Source organism: Petaurus breviceps, unplaced genomic scaffold (genome assembly GCF_028583685.1).
Source record: "Petaurus breviceps papuanus isolate PSGF00001 unplaced genomic scaffold, PetGlider_PUasm1.0 185, whole genome shotgun sequence".
NCBI classification, from domain to species: domain Eukaryota; kingdom Metazoa; phylum Chordata; class Mammalia; order Diprotodontia; family Petauridae; genus Petaurus; species Petaurus breviceps.
Window position 1 is genome coordinate 38,949,158 of NW_027185797.1, and position 16,420 is coordinate 38,965,577.

Here is a 16,420-nt window from a genome sequence, read left to right on the forward strand (position 1 = left end):
ATGTCGGAGGCCAAGATGGTGAGTCCAGGGGGCTTTCCAGTCTGGTTTTGGTTTGTTTTTTTTGGTCTAGAATCAAAGTTTTTGTTTGTTTTCCAGCGATTTGGAGTGTTCTCAGCAATGCCTTCTGTAGATTTTGTCCATGGTTTCTTTTTCCCTTTCCTTTGTTGTGTTCTGTCATCTCTGTCCAGGCAAGTAGCCCTTAGCCCCATTTCCCCCAGGCCCCTTCAGGGGCCCACACATTCTCATCCTGGTCCCAGTCCCCCTCCTGTCTCTCTCTCTCTTGGAAACAAAAACAAACATTTGGCAGTGAGGAGAGGGTGGGGAATCCAGTCCAGTGGAGAGTGTACATTCTGCTGGGGAGCCAGCACTGAAGGAGGACGCCTATCCAGCTTCCCTCCTCACACCTGGAGAACTGGAGGGTCTCTGTCACTCCCAAGACAGGCTTCTACAGAGGAGGCTCCCACCCTCTGGGGAGAGGCAGAGAGGCGGGCACAGGCTGGCACGGGCTGAACTGCCCTGCACGCTTCCTCCCGAGGCAGGTGGAGATGAGGGCTGGGGAGGGGAGACAAGGAAATCAAAAAGCCAGAGCCCTGGGCACCCGGACAGGTGCCCAAGACTCAGTCCATCTCTCCTCTTGTGTCCAGCAGGAAGAGGAGTATCCAAATGGACGCCACCTCTTATCGGGGGTCTCTCTCTACTGCCCAATGCAGCAAAGGTGCCAGCCCCTGCCAACGGAACGTGGGCTCTCACACCAATGGCTCACTTCCTACCGGAACACTTTGGTTTGAGGAAGGAGAAAAAGAAAAGGGAAGGAGAGAGAGGAAGAAAGACCAATCAGAACCAACAGGGGGTTTTCAAAGCAGGATCCAAACCACCCCAAAATTGTTGTTTCTTCATAGATTTCTGTCATACATTTAAAGCTTTGTTCAGTTGATTTTGGGGGGGATGGCACAGCAGCCAGGGCAAGAGGGGGGCTCCCCCTGGGTCCTGGCCTTGATATCCTCCCATCCTGCCCCAGTCCATCCTTCCTGGGCAAGAGGCCATGTCTTCCCCTCCCTCCCAACCCCCATAGAGGTCCATGAGGTATTTGTGACGGGAAAGAAGTGTCTATCCGTCTGTCCATGTGGTGCGGGGGCTGAAGGCCCTCGCCATCACTCTGGAGGCCCTACGCTTCCCTCCCGGCTGCTCCAGGGTCTTCTTTAAGAGTCTGAGTTCTCTTCTTCTTTCCCTTAAATATATATATCTATAGATTTTTCTATTTTAAAAATTTTTTTCAGTTTTATTTTTTTTGTGGTACTTTTTTTTTTTTTTTGGTTCAAGACGTGGCCGGCAGAGCGACAGCCCTGACGGCAGCGTTCCCACAGGCCTCTGTCATCTAGATACATCCCAGTGTCCACAGTGAGCCACTGAAAGGACCGTGGTGCCCCCCCCCCCCCCGCGGACCCTGATTCTGGGAGTGGCCATCTCGAGGTTGGAGGTGGGGGTGGGGATGGGGTAGGGGTGGAGGAGTGGGACATCTTCCTGTGTGTAGTGGGTGGGCAGGGGCGAGGGAACGAGTTTTTGGTTTTTCTGGATAATGTAAGAGTGTGAACGATCCCACGGATAGGCACTGGAATGTGAGTTTTTTTGTGGGTTTTTTTTTTTTTTTTTAGAGATGAGGGAGAGGGACAGGGAAGCTGGCAGACAGGAATGAGGGAGAGCTGGGACTGCCCTGCCCTGGAGTGCTCTGCCGTGCCCCCACCCAGACCCCACTCCCTAAGCACAGAACCAGAGGGGCCAGATGAGCCCAGGAGATGGGGTTCACGCAGCCAAATGGCCGGACCCCCACACCAAAGGAGATGAGGAAGGGCTAACGGGAGGGGAGACAGTCTTCCCCCCTCCCCTTTTACTCTCCCTGTTTTTAAAAAAAAAGGCAGTTAAAAGAAGTGCCCTCCCCCACCCCCCAACCCCCCCTAGACCGGGTGAGGGGTGGGGACACATAACAAACGCTACCAATTCTATACAGGCCTTTGGATGAAGCTACCGGCTATTTGGTGTGAGGTTTCTCGGGCCCTGTCTCTTTTGGTTTCTGGAAAAGAAAAATCCACAGTTGTTCCCTCCCCTGGCCCCCCAGCCCACCCCCACCTTCCTCCCCCACCCTCCGGGGACCGACACGTTCTCCTTTTGCACTGGGTAGAAGGGGGCCGCAGAGCCCCCGGCCGTCAGCTGCGGGAGGGAGCCCCGGCGTGTCCGGAGCGCGCGAAGACGCACGGCTTTGGTGTTGGAGCGGTGAGCGGTGAGCGCGCTGAGTCTGGCTCTGGACTGGGTTTTTTGGTTTCGGTTTTTGGTTTCTTCTGTTCGCCCCGGCTCATTCTGGGCGGCTGGTTATGTCTGTTTCTATTTGGCTTTACTTTATTTTTTTTTGTTTGGTTTTTTCTTTCTGGGGGTATTTTTGGGGTTGTTTCCTCCACTCTCTTTCTCCAGCTCCCGGACCCTCACCTCAATCCCCCGCCGCTGTCCCCCTACCACCAGCTTCCCCAACTGGGGAGACCAGAGGTGGGCGAGGGTGGAGGATGGCAGGGAAAGGCAGAAGGGGTGTCTTCATTCTGATTTGGCCCCTGCCTCAGGCCCTCCTGGGGTCTGTGCTGCTGTCTCGATGCAAGAGGAGGAGGAAGAGGAGGAAGAAGAGGAGGAGGAGGAGGAGGAAGAGGAGGAGGAGAGGCCTGGGGACTTGGTGGAGATTGAGGCTGCTACAGCAGCTGCCGCAGCTGATACAAGGCCCACACCTGGAGGGGCGCTGAGTAGTGGCAGCCCCGCATGGTTCAGGAAGAGTGGTGAGGTCACGATTCCTGGGCTCCCTGGGGTGCCCCCAGCTGCCCCCAGAACCAGGTTCCCACTGGCATCAAGGCTGGTAAGGGGGAGAGTTCCACCAGAGGCCAGGGCTACAGAAAGAGAGAAAGGTAGGGCTGGAGATGGGAGAGGGAGACTTTCGGGCCAAGCCAGATCCCTGGTCCTCTCAGAGTCTAAATTTCTCCTTCTTTATAATTAGGTGGAATGACCTCCTGGGTCTTTCCTGGCTCTGGTATTTTATTTTCTAAGGCCTCTCCCACCTCTGACATTCCCTGTTCCAAGGGACTTCCCTCCTCTGACATCCCCTGTTCCAAGGGCCCTCCCACCTCTGACATCCCCTGTTCCAAGGGCCCTCCTACCTCTGACATTCCCTGTTCCAAGGGCCCTCCCACCTCTGACATACCCTATTCCAAGGGCCCTGCCTCCTCTGACATTCCCTGTTCCAAGGGCCCTCCCACCTCTGACATTTTTTGTTCTAGGGTCCCTCCCATCTTTGGCAGTCTCTTTCACATTCTAAGACTCTTCCTAGTTCTAATATCTAATATTCTGTACAGCTGAGCAGTTCCACTTAGGATCCCCTAGAACAGTTATTCTCCCATCTGGGCTATTTTCCACCTGGAGGTCAGCTTGAGTACTCCTTAGCAGCCTCCCACTCCCTGCTTCTCCCCTCCCTAGAACCATCTTCCCCCCATCTGGAGGTATACCTCTCCCTCTTCCCACAAAAGAACAGTGAGATGGAATAATGCAATGAGTGAGGGACAGGGCAGGGAGTGGTGCCCAGGATCTGCTGAGGGAGGAAGGGAAGCTTGAGCTGAGCCTAAAGGTGAGGACGTCCCCAAACCTAAACGTTAGCCCTAGAAGTGGGCAAGCACACACATACACACACACACACACACACACACACACACACACATGCACGCACGCACGCACGTACACACACCACACACAAACACACTGCCCATCACAGAAGCAGTTACAGGCATGCAGATGAGTCCAGCCAAAGCCTCCATGATGTCCTTTGAAGGCATGGATGGGGTGATGGCAGAGGGGACAAAGGGGGTGTGATGTAAGGTGACGCACCTTGTATGGTGGCCAAAGGGTTGTTACCCATGAGAGCCGGACTCAACCCCGAGCTCAGCCCCACCATTGTGCTTCTAGAAGAGGCAAAGCAGACGGGTTAGTGGGGGAGGCAGGGGGTTAGCAAGGGGAGGGGCACAGCCTTTCAAAGCAGTAACAGCTCCTTGCCCTCCTTGGGCCCCAGACTCACCCTGTGCTGGGATTCAGGCCTGACAGGCCGATGGCCGCATGGCTGCCTTGGGGGCTGGGATTTGTGCTGTTGGTGGTGGCAGGGGGTGGGGGGGTGATGGAGGGGATAGAGTTGAGGGGGGTCACGGCCCCACCCCCACTGCTGCCCCCTCCTGCTGTCCGACTGGGGTGAAGGGTCCCCACAGCTGAGGACAAGGTAGTAACTAAGAGAGAGAATGACAGAAGCACTGAGTGCCAGAGCCAACAAGCATTAAGAGCAGCCCCCTCCCCACCTCTTACAGTGGAAAAAAATTCAGGCTGGGAAGGGAGTTGTCCAAGGTCCCACTGCAAACCAGAGAGTGAGTGCCAGACAGAGGTTTGCCCCTTCCTCCCACACCTTCCCTGCCTCCCCTAATTTAAGTCCCAAAGCCTGTTTTCTTGCTCACAAGGACTGACCTGTTGTGCTCAGACTGCTGGAAGCTGGGGACAATGGCAGGGTCCCCCCAGCCCCCTGAGGTGTGACCTGGAGCGACAAGGAAGAAAGTGTGTCAGGGCATATGTGATATGCCCACATGGGCGTATCAAACTGAGGGTGACTCCTAGCATACGACAGAGAGCCAGAATAGACCGGGGAGCATGAGGAAAGAAGAGGCTAGGGTATGATAAACACACACACATATATGTGCATATGTATGTATGCTGTGTGTGTATACCGTATGTAACCTTCAGTAACAGGTATCTCAGAATTCTAGAGGCAGATTTATGGACCAAAGGCACACCCCTTCATCTGACAAATGGGGAAACTGAGGCCCAGATAGGGGAACTACTTCTTCCAAGGTCCCACAATAAATTTGGTGCTTAATCCAAAGGACAGAATGATGTCCAACATTCATTTGATAACCCATACAAGGCCCCCAAAACTGATCCTGTTAATTCTGTAATAATGGGTTTCATCATAAAAATCAATGTAGATTTTTTCAGCCATGTTAGTTGTCACCTGACATGAGGCTTCAATACAGTGACAAAGTTGAAGGTGTGAATGCTTTCTGTCCTAGCCTGGGAGTCAGGAGACCAGCATTATAGTCCTACTTGGGCTTCAATTTGATATGGGACCTGGGGGAAATCTCCCACCCCACCCCTGCCCCAGGCTAAGATTTCCCCTTCTGTTAAACAAGAATCCCTCTCAGTTCTGAAGTGCATAGAGTACTGGACCTGGAGACAAGAGGACCTGAGTTGAAATCTGGCCTCAGACACTTCCTAGCTGTGTGACCCTGGGCAAGTCACTTAACCCTGTTTGACTCAGTTTCCTCATCTGTAAAAGCAGCTAGAAAGACAATGGCAAACCACTCCAGTATCTTTGCCCAGAAAACCCTAAATGGAGTCATGAGAGTAGGTCATAAGTGAGCACCAACGACAATCACTGAACAATTTAGATAGCTTTCTGGCTAACGTCCCATATTTGTTGGTTAAACTTGGAAATGACTGCCTGGGAATGCTTGACATCACTTAAGATCTGTGGTGCAAAGAGAATGGAATCCCCTCTTGCAAACAATAACAGAACCCTGGGCTTAAAAGAAGCCAGCAGCAGAATCTTCAAAAAGGAACGCTGCTTTCTGCAAATCAAAGAATGACATCACTGGGCACCAACCTGGATTTTCACATAGATTCAATTTTGTTTAAATCAGGTCATAGGTGTAAGTTGGTACCAGGTTCTGAGATCCCAAAGAGAAAGGACTGAGACTTGTTCATTCTTTCTGCTCAATTCTTACGGTAGAGTAGAGCTCAGAGAATACAAGAAGGGATGGAGGGATGAATGGATGGAGAGATGGGGGAAATAATGGAGGGAGAGTTGGAGGGATTGATGAATGGAGAGATAAAGAGGAATGGATGGAGAGGGAGAGGGAAGGATGGATGGAGGATGGATGGATGGATGGATGGATGGAAGAACAGAGGGATAGATGGATGGGGTGAAAAAAAGAATGGATGAAGGGGGGGTAGAAGGATTAATGGATAGAGGACAGAGAGATGGAGAGAGATGAAGGGATGGATGGCTAGAAAGGAAGGAAGGGATGGATGGAGGATATTTCTTGGAGGCTGTGTTAGTAAGCTGAAAGCTGGAGGAGATGGGGCACAGGAGAGGGGACCAACCCTTACTGCACCCTAGCAAGGTCATGGGCACATTAGGTCCTTTAAGAAGTGAGGAAATGCTACTAGATGACCACCCCATCTCTGGCCCAGCTGTAGCCAAGCCTTACCCTAGTGTGTCACCGTGTGTCTGTGGTTCATGCCTCATCATCTTTCCTCTGCACAATTTCAAATGCCTCTTCTAGGTGTCCTGGTCTCCAGCTCTACCTTTTCCAACCCACCATCCACACAGTTTCTGAATTCAGTCTTAAAACACAGTTCTGGGGCAGCTAGGTGGCACGGTGGATAGAGTACCAGCCCTGGAGTCAGGAGGACCTGAGTTCAAATCCAGTCTCAGACACTTGACACATACTGTATTGCCATGGTCAAGTCACTTAACCCCAATTGCCTCAATGACAAAAAACAAAAAAAAACAGGAAACACAGTTCTAGTTGCTCACAAATCTTCAGTGTCTCCTTGTTGCCTTTGGGGCACAGGACGAGCTCCCAAACTCCCCACTGAATGCCCCTCACAGTCTGGTGCCCACCTCCCTTTGCATACTTATTCCTTATCCCTCTCCTTTGTACTTTGGACATTACAGACAAACTGACCTAACACCTAATTTGACCTGTCATCTCCAGCCCTTGTGACCTCATACAAGCTGTCCCTCTCCCTGGAATGCAATGCAATCCCTCCTCTCCCTTGAGAATTCCTAATTATCCTTCAGAAAGACCTGAGTTCAAATCCCCAGATACTTCAAGGCTTAGAAGTATATGTGACCCTGGGCAAGTCACTTCACCCTGTTTGGCTCAGTTTCCTAATCTGTCAAATGAGCTGGAGAAGGAAATGGCAAACTGATATCTCTGTCAAGAAAACCCTAAATAGGGTCACAGAGAGTGGGACGCTGCTGAAAAAGGCCCAATAACCACTATCCTCTGAGGTCACTGCTTGCAGGAAATTTTTCTTAACCCACCCTACACACATATACACAGTTCATTAGTGCACTCTTCCTTCTGTAGAATGTGATCTCCTTTAGGGCAGGAGTGGTTTCATTGTTATCTTTCCATTTAGTCAAAAATCAGGAACTTTAAAAATGTTTGTGTTTGAAGTGGTGTGCCTGCCTGTCCACGAGTGTGGCTTAGTGTGACTGCTTGTAAATGATTGCATGGTTTGGAGAAAAGTGCCCTGGCCCTGGGTTCAGATCCATCCTCTAAAAATGGCTCTCTGTGTGACCTTGGGAAAGTCATTTCCCCCTCTAAGCCTTAGCCTCCTCATCTGTAAAAGGATGGCCTCTGAGACGCTCTGCAGGGGAGGGGGAGGGGGAGCACAATACCCCAGGCCCGAGGTGGGGGCTGTAGGCTGCTGGCTTGCCCGGGCTGGGCAGCATGGGGGCAGCGCTGCAGGGGTTAATTCTCTTCTCCTTTTGGCGCCGGTTGCAGAACCAGACACGGATCACCTCCTTCTCCATGTGCAGCTGCTCTGCAATCAGCAGGATCTCCTCTGAGGTAGGCTTCTGATTCTGGGGAGCAGAGGGGCTAGAGGTCAGTGGCAGCCGCAGAAGGCCCCGGGGGGGGGGGGGGAGGGGCCCGAGAGGTCAGTGGCAGCCGCAGGAGGCCCCGGGGGGCAGGCCGAGGGGGCGGGTCTCCTCACCGCTAGAAAGCTCTTCTCTAAGGCGAAGCGGACGTTTGTCTCAATGCTTGTCCTCTTCTTGCGCCGCCGGCCTGGGAGCCCGTCGAAGCCCAGGCTGGGGCTTGTCAGCTGGTTAGGACTGGGCAGGCTGGAGTCCACAGACATGGTCTCTGTCCAGGAGGGGGAGCAGGGGGGGCAGTGTCAGAGGACTCAGCACACACAGCTAGGCTAGGCTGCCCCCTGTCTCTAGGCTTCCTCCCCTGGACCCCCATACCTCCCACCAGGGCTTTTAGTTCCACCCCCTCAGGACCTTGGACAACGGTGGGTCAGGCAGGCTTAGGCAAGCCTGTTTTCTAGGGCAGGCAACCTGCCCTGTCCCAGCTCAGACACCCACCTGCATCGTTGAGCCACTTTTCCAAAAGGGGCTTCAGTTTGCACATGTTCTTAAAGCTAAGGTTGAGCGCCTCGAAGCGTGAGATGGTTGTCTGGCTGAAATCGTTGCCATACAACTTGCCCATGGCCAGCCCCACGTCGCCCTGGAGAGGAGGGACAGTGGGTCTGGGTCAGCCCAGAGATGGGAGTCTTCTCCATGAAAGCTTCTCAGCTGTGGCCATCTCCCCACACCCCCTCAGACCCGACCTCACTTCTCCTGCTCCCTCTCCAGGCTCTCTCACTGGGCTCCTAAAAAAGGGTCAACTTTTTGGGCGTGGGGTAAGGGCTGTGAAAGGCACTTTGTACACTGTAGAGGGCTCTGCAAACTGTCTGGGGCTTGTAAATTCCGGGGAGTGGGGGAGGGGTTATAAACCACACAGGAGTTTGTGGGCTTTCCAGAGGACTCTGCAGGTAGCACAGACAGCTTCATCAAAGGGCCCTCCTTCCCCTGCCCCAGACCTGAGTGAAACCCAGCTTGATTCTCCTCTGTTTGAAGGTGCGAGCAAACTGCTCCAGCTCCTCCAGGTCACTGGGCTCCTCGGGGTGGGAGGGTGGCTCCAGGCATTTGGTGGGCTGCGAGTGCGAGAGGTGTGGGTCGGGCAGCGTGGGTCGGGTCACTGCCTGGAGGAAAGAAGGCAGGGGGAGTTTGAAGTCTCCAGGGTAGGTCTTGCCCTTCATTCATCTGCTCATGCAGCTCTCTGGCTTGAGACACCACCCCATGTCCTCACCCTCAGCCTCCCCATCTCTTCCCTCAAGGCATCTTCCTTGATCAACCTAACCCTCTTCTGATCACCCTCTGAGCCCTTAGCACTCACACAGAACATATAGTTTATATATTCATTGTAATATCAACATCAAGATCAACAGATTATGTTATCCTCTTAATATCAACATTAAAATCAGCAGATTATATTCCCATCTCTATGTCAATATCAAAATCAATAGACTATGTGATCATCTTTAATATGTAAAGCCTGTGGAAGATGGAAGTTAAAAAACCCAGCACTAGCATCCTAATGCTTGGGAGTAACCTGCCTCTATTGCTTATGTGTGACCTTGGGTAAGTCCCTTTCCCTTTTTTCCCCTCTCAGTTTTCCAGTTTGCAAAAGAGGGGAATAATCTTCCCCTGGCTTCACAGGTCTGTTAGTAGGAAGAGGAAAAAGGATAGCTCCAATCTCTGTTCAGCAACACCAGGGCGACACACACTGGTCCTACTCTCATGTCCATTTTGCAGATGGAATGGTCCCAGAGGCAGGAAGTAACCCATTCAAGCTCATACAGCAATCCAGACCTTCAGCCTGGGATCCATGGATGGAACATGGGTGGAATGGCTCCTTTGGAGCCTCAAAGAGCCTTGAGGCCAGGGTGCTCAGAGGCTTTGGGCATTTGTCACCTGGGGAGTGGGAGGGAGGGTCCTCGTTCCCTTCCCCAGCTCAAGAGCGGCCAGTACTTATCGCCCTGTGGCCGCCCCTATGGAGCGCCTCTCTCAACTTGGATGGTGGCCCATCAATAGGCCCACACTGAAGTTCTCCCAGCCTATTGGAGCTTGGTATACACTCAGCTGCCAGAGTCAGGCTCACCCTCATACCACCAGCAGGCATCAGAGGGCATCACCAACTGGAAAGTTCCATTCTTATCTACCCAAGAGCCTGGCACCAGGAGAGCAGCAGGGAGGGAGATGCACTGTCCTAGGCACACACACTTGCCCCCTCTTCCTCCCAGATGGGATAAGGGGTCCCTCCCTTTCCTGGACCTGCTCTGTGCTAGGTGACTAGGGAAGCTGACTGAGCCTCTCTGCTCCTGGCACCAGCCCCTCAGTCATTTGGCTTTTCCCCAAGGAGCAGCTGCTTACCTGTGTAGGGAGCCCAGCTCGGGGCTGGGAGGTCAGGAGGGCTCCCTGGCTTTGCTGAGGTAGCTGGAACAGATTTGGTGTTGGGAGCAGGCCTGTGGGAGACAATGCAGATGTCAGGTGGGGAGAGACAGCCTCAGGGGGATTCAGCCCCCTGACTCACCATATCCCAACCGGACCAGACCTCAGAGCTTCTATGGGCATGCCAGACCTCAGAGCTTCTATGGGCATGCCAGACCTCAGAGCTTCTACAGGCACGGAGCTGCATCTTTACAGCCATATTACTGGGCATCAGCTAACAAACGTATGTCCCGCTCCCACACCCTGCTCACAGGTGAGTGGGGGGGGGGCTCCCAACATTAGATCCAACGATATCCCCTTCAGAGCCAGGGAGGAGAAGCTTCCTAGCAAATGGCAGCTCCGTTAAGGGATCAGCTTCCCTCAAAAGGTAGTGAGCTCCCCGTCCCTGGAAGTGTTCAGGTCCTCCAGGATGTGGTGAAAGATATTTCTACCCACTTGAGGTGGAGGTAGTGCCCTCTACTAGAGGGTCTCTCCCTGTTTTCCAAAGCTAGGATTCTAGACATAACTCAACTCAACACCTTCTTTCCTCAAAGGGACATCAGGCTTGTTTTGCTGGGGCCCAGAGGGCAGAGATAGAACTAATGGGGAGAAGTTCCAGGGAAGCAAAATTTAGCTCCATATAGCAAAGGAACTTCTCGGCAGTTAAAGCTGAATGGAAACGGAGTGAACTGTTTTGGGAAGTGGTGAGTTCCCTGTCCCAGGAGGTCCATCAGCAGGAGCTAGAGACCCCTTAAGTGATTCAGCTACTGGGAAAACACCTTATGACAGTTGAAGTGTGAGAGAGAGAGAGACAGAGAGAGAGGGAGAGAGACAGAGACAGAGAGACACAGAGAGAGAGAGAGACAGAGAGAGGGAGGGAGAGAGACAGAGAGAGAGAGGGAGGGAGGGAAAGTCAGAGAGGGAGGGAGGATGAGAGAGAGAAAGGGAGGGAGGGAGACAGAGAGGGAGGGAGAAACAGAGATAGGGAGAGAGAGACAGAGAGAGGAGGGAGGGAGGGAGAGAGACAGAGACACAGACAGGGACAGAAACCACACCATAGGAGAACAATCCATCAGTGTGATCGATTCCATCATGGATTGCTGGATAACAGAGTGGGAGGGGTCCTTAGAGCACAGAATGTCAGGGCTGGGCAGGACTTTTAATGGTTTTCTGGTCCACAACTCTCATTTTACCTAAAACAGTCACAGAATTTTAACTCTTACTTCATTGCTATCTTGTTTTGGATGTCTGCCCAGCGTGAATGCCCCTCTCTCCAAGAAGGCTTCCCCGACCACCTTCCACTCCCCTCTACCCCTGTTTGGGGTGTTCTAGTTCGCTTTGGACGCTGTCGGGTTCTGGGATTCAGTTCCACAAGGTGGCGCCAGAGAGCCACAGACGGCCTCCGCGCTGGCCCTGGCCCCGCCCCCGCCCCCACCCCTCAGGCTCGTTCGGATTCCTACCTGGTTGACCCTGTTGGGTTTGTGGCAGCAGGAACTGTGCAGGTGACTGGAGGTGGTGCCCAGGGACAAGGACTAATTGCTGGAGCTGAAGGAGCTGCTGGATGTCCTGCGATGGGGGGAGGCAAGGATGCGCTGGATGAACCCGGACCGGAGGGGCTGGCCAGCCCCGGGGCTGCGTGCCAGGCTACCGCAGAGGGCAGCGACAGACTCCCCCCCCCCCCCCCCCCCCCACACACACACACTCAGGCAGCACAGGCCACCTCTCTTTGAGCCTCATTTTCCTCTAACTAGGGAATTATTACCTCTCGGGAGGAGGGGGATCGTGGGTTTCTAAGGACCCTCCCAGCCCCGACACTCCCTCTTCTAAGGCTCCTCCTGGATTTGCCGCGATGTTCTAGGTTCTGAGCCTACTCCTAGCTCTGGCCTTCTGGGTTTGTGAATTGCAGGTATTTAACCTAGAAAGGCTCTGGCACCCCCCACCTACACCATTGTCACATCTGCGAAGCTCAGAAGGGCCATCCTGTGTCACCGAGATTAGACTTGCTATGCCTGACCCCACAACGGAAGACTCTTGGGCTGAGATGGGAGTTATCAAGAGGAAGGCTCCAGCTCAAGAGAAGGACAGACTTTCTGAGGCTGGCAATGTCCTGGGGAGGGAGGGAGCTCCCCGTTCCTGGAGGTGTCCAGGTGGTAGCTGGTGTCTCTGCTAGGGAACCTCCTGCTTCAAGCGGGGTGGGGGGTGGGGGGACATGGCCCTAGGTGCCACCTGAGGCACCTTCTCCCAGCTGTGACCAGGAGGGCCCAGGTGCTACCAGGCACAGTTCTGGGAGATTAGCGTGACCAGATGGGCTTGAGGCAGCAAGGAAGAAAGCTTGGGTGCGCGAAGAGCTGAGCCGGAGGGTTCCCGCGGGCTGCCGGGGCGGGGAGGGGGTGTGCTGGGGAGCCCACGGCCCCTCCCGGCCCGTGCGGGCTGCTTCCGCTCGGCTTGCTCTGTCCGGGCTGTAGGTGTGCCCTGCCTTACCTGGGCCGTGAGCTGGATGGGCTGGGACAGGGTGAGCTGGGGGGTCGCCGGGGGCTGGCTTGCGGGTGGCTGCGGCGGCAGGTCACCCCCCGCAGCGGGGGCCGGGGGCTGCCCGGAGGCGGCGGCGGCTGCATTAGCGGCGGCAGCGGCGTTGGACTGCTGGACCGCGGCGGCCAGGAGCTGGGCCTGAGCCTGCTGCAGGAGGAGCTGCTGCTGGGTGGGCATCAGGGCCGTCAGCTGGGGTGAGGGGCGGCGGCCAGGCGGGATCACAGACGATGGGGGGGCAGGCCAAGGAGGGAGATGATGGGGGTCACCGACGAGACAAGGTGAAGGAGGGGCGGAGGGGGCGGGCCAAAGACAGAGATGATGGGGGTCACCGGACCAGACGGGATTAGGAAAGAGTGACATGAGGGTGAGGGAGAGACGGGAGGGGGCAAAGAGAGAGCAGAGGAGCAGCGGGTTAGTGACAGCTGGGGACCAGGCAGCCAAGCCGAAAAGAGCTGGTGGGGTTAGCGTGAGACAAAAGAAACAAACTCAGGTGGGCCAGGGACCAGTGCCCGAGGCTGTACCTGGGGAGCCGAGTCTACCTGGATCTGTTTTCTGCCCATGGGGGCAGTGGGAGAAAGAGAAAGGGCCACCCAGATGGTTCTAGAGTGTGGCTGCTCAGAGGAAAACAAAGACAGCTTCGGCTGAGGAGGATGAGAGCTTGGCAAGGTGGGTCAAGAGGGTTCCCTCTGTACCTGCTAGTGCAAAACTCAACAAGGCTTCATCTGCAGTGACCCCTTAGGAAGAAACAAGGGGTCTAGGGTCTCTGCTTACAAGATCTGTGGAATAGCTAGCACTCGGTTCTGGCCCCTGACCCCAAAGACCCCCCCAGAGCCCATCCTGGGTCACTTACCCCAGCCAGCTGCCCGCCAGTCAACATGAGCTGGGCCTGGGGTAGGTGGGGCTGGGATGGGGGCGGGGGTGGGGGAGCCACTGGGGCCGGGTCACTGCTGGAGTCTTCAGCCTTGATCTGCATGGGGAGAGAGGCAATTTCAGGGTCCTGAAGAAGGAACCAATCATGATGAAGAAACCTAGACACCTCCCTTCTCTCCCCCCTTTGTAACAAAAGACTGATGGTTTTAGACCCTGGCCCAGAGAAATGAAGTGGTTTCCAGCTGGCCCGGCCACGGCTGTGTGGGTGCAGCTGGACTGGGCCACCTCTTGGCCCAGCTCTGCTTCTTCCTGCACTTCCCAAGTCTGGAGTAATGGCACCTGAGTAGGCCCTCAGCTGGTGGCCCCAAGGTGCAGCCCCAGCCTCTCCACTTAGGCTTATCTCAAGATTTCCTTCCTACAACTCTTTTTTCTCCCCTCCTTCAGTGATTGCCTCTTCTCTCCAGCCCCCTCCTCTCTCTCTCTCCGGTCTTCTCTTCTCTTCCCTTCAAGGTCCATCTCTGCTGTAATAAGACCTGGGTTGAATCTGGCTGTAGTGTGTACTGTTACTTAATCTTCCCAGGCCTCACTTTCCTCGTGGCCCTTTTCAGCTCCAAATGGCTGATCCCCTGACTCTCAATATCTCCGCCTTTCATTGCCCCCATCCCTCCCTGTCTCCTCCTTCAGGCTTCTCCTCCATCTCCTCCCACCTCTATCACCTCTCCCTTTCTCTTCAGCCTTTCCCAGAACTCTTGATCCAGCACTGTGCAGATGAGGAAACTAAGAACTGGGCATGAGAAGTGATTCGCCCAAGACCACCCTGATACTAGGTGATTCAGACACCCTGGAGCTCCTCTCCTCATCTTTTTCTCCATTCCCTCTTTTTCTTCCTTTCTCTTCTCCATTTCTCCCCATCTCCACAGTTCAATTTGAAAGAAAAACAAACCCAAACCCTGTACTGGGGACACAAAAAAGAAAAATAGCCCTCTCTACCCTCAGGGGGCTTTTAGTCTGCAGGCCCAACCCAGGCCCTTACCCAGATGAAAATGCTCCCAGTAGAGGTTTCATGCACTATAGGAAAACCATGCACCCAATTCTCCACGTCTCCCCTGCTCTCCTTCCATCTCCCTGCTTCCTTCCTCTCCTCTCTCCTCCTCAGGCCCTTTCCACTCTCCCTACAGTCCTTCCCTGCCGCTGCCTGTCCTTTAAATGTTTTTGGGGTGAAGGGAAGGTCTGGAGGTGCTGAGAGTCGGGGCGAAGCCAGGGCCAGGCAGGGAAGTAGGGATGGGGGCTGGGCCCTCAGCTTCCTGTTGTTCATACCCTGGGGCCCCAGGGGGGATTTCCCCAGCCACCCCCCCCCCAACCCCAGGGGAAGGGGAAGGAGATGGGATGAGTCATAGGTTTGGGGCAGGCGGGTGGGAAGGAGAAACTTCTTTGCTGAGGCTCCAAAGATGTGTGGCCCCCTCTGGGGACCTCTACCCCAGATCCCCCTAGCTCCCTCCAAACCCCACCTCACCCTGGCACTTTTCCCCACTATTCCCCAGGTACTGCAAGTTCGTTCCCCTCTCACCTTGGTGCTGGGACACGTTGGGGACAAGGAAAATGAAGAGGCCTTATTTTGGGGGTTCTGAAAGGAGAGAGAAGGGAGGAAGGGGAGGTGAGTCTGGGACCTAGCTCCTCCCCAGGCCTGCTTTCTCCCAGCTAGCTCCCCTTCCTTACCTGGTGGTTTGCATCTGGTCCATTGGTTTCTGTATCTGCAAGAAGGAAGGAAAAGCTAGGACCCTCCTTGCCTTACTCCCACCTGGGGCTCCACCTCCTTCCCTTATTCCCAGGACAAAACCTTCCTACCTGTGTGCTCTGACTGAGAGTCCAAACCTGGCTTCTCCGGCTCCAGGGGCTTAGACATTCTTATTTCTGCAGAGAAAGATGGGAAAGGGGAGGCATCACATACCATGAGGAAGTTCCCACTCCCACCACCCCATCTCTGAGGACCAGGTCACTTCAAGACCCCGGCATCCTACCCTGTATGGGAACTGGGGCTCTCAGCTCTTCCTCAGTGACAGAAGGCTGTCAGAGCTGGGAGGGGCCTTCGAAGTCATTTAGTCCAACACCCCTAGAGATGGGGAAACTGAGGGGCAGGGAGAGGAAGCAATGTCACAGCAGCATCTCAGTGGGGCCAGGATCCTGCCCTCATGACTTCTGTTCTGGGTTTCTGGCCTCTCAGCACAAAAGCTGGTTCTGTCCAGCCTTTTAGCCAGGGAGGGAAGGCCAAGTGCAGGGAATGGCTTGGGTCTGGCCTCTGATGGAGAAGCATCCGAAGGGAAGCTGAGCAGAGAATGCCTCCCTTCTGGTCCTCCTCTGGGGCCTTGACTGCCTCAGCGCTCTGTCCCACCAGCAGGTTTCGAGTGAGACATGTTTTCCGCTTTGAGCAGCAAGGAGCGGGCGGTGGGATGGGGCTCTGGGGATTGGTGTGCATCAACAGCTCCATGCCTGTGATTCAACACCTCCAGTCCTTGAAATGTGCAACAGTTTTGAGGACCCCCCCAGCCTCAGCCCTGCCCTCCACCAGCCAGGGAGCCTCCCAAGCATCAGGCCAAGGGCAGGCTCATCTGGGCCTTGACTGTGCTCCACCAACTCAATCTTGAACCTAACTTTGGATGAAAACATGACCCCAAATGCAAATCAGGCCTTGGCCTTGGGCTAGAACAAAAAAATCACAGAACATAGAACAGCCGAGTTGGAAGAAACTTTAGAATATGGAGTGTCAAAACTGTGAGGGGAACCTAGAATATAGAACATAGGAACAGGGAAGGTCAGAGCAGGGAGGGCCTTAGAACAGGGAAGGTCAGAGCAGGG

The 16,420-nt window shown here is 54.5% G+C and overlaps 1 protein-coding gene across 2 annotated transcripts; it reads right to left on the reverse strand.

Moving 5' to 3' along the window:
• Positions 1 to 2,133: 2,133 nt before the first annotated feature.
• On the reverse strand, positions 2,134 to 15,686 carry POU2F2 (POU class 2 homeobox 2). Of its 2 annotated transcripts, XM_069088937.1 has the most exons (14): positions 15,413 to 15,686; positions 15,284 to 15,318; positions 15,135 to 15,191; positions 13,548 to 13,694; positions 11,629 to 11,734; positions 10,112 to 10,203; positions 8,719 to 8,880; positions 8,222 to 8,363; positions 7,849 to 7,997; positions 7,532 to 7,717; positions 4,531 to 4,597; positions 4,097 to 4,298; positions 3,910 to 3,983; positions 2,134 to 2,921 (listed from the first exon to the last, which is right to left on the reverse strand). In XM_069088937.1, exons 1-14 carry the CDS (start codon positions 15,516 to 15,518, stop codon positions 2,581 to 2,583), a joined length of 1,866 nt encoding a protein of 621 aa, XP_068945038.1. In that variant the 5' UTR covers positions 15,519 to 15,686; the 3' UTR covers positions 2,134 to 2,580. The 2 variants fall into 2 exon arrangements, with proteins under 2 accessions (XP_068945038.1, XP_068945039.1); XM_069088938.1 differs by lacking the exon at positions 3,910 to 3,983 and having other exon boundaries at positions 2,748 to 2,921; positions 13,548 to 13,664.
• Between the last annotated feature and the right edge of the window lie 734 nt (positions 15,687 to 16,420).

Bases quoted from the DNA above. Each gene is read 5' to 3' on its own strand.
- POU2F2 (XM_069088937.1), bottom strand. From the start codon at position 15,518: ATGGTATGTGATGCCTCCCCTTTCCCATCTTTCTCTGCAGAAATAAGA. The intron at 7,718-7,848 runs GTGAGGAGACCC...TCTGCTCCCCAG, and splicing joins TAGAGAAGAGCTTTCTAGCG to AATCAGAAGCCTACCTCAGA. The intron at 4,598-7,531 runs GTATTGTGCTCC...TTGTCGCTCCAG, and splicing joins GCCCCCACCTCGGGCCTGGG to GTCACACCTCAGGGGGCTGG.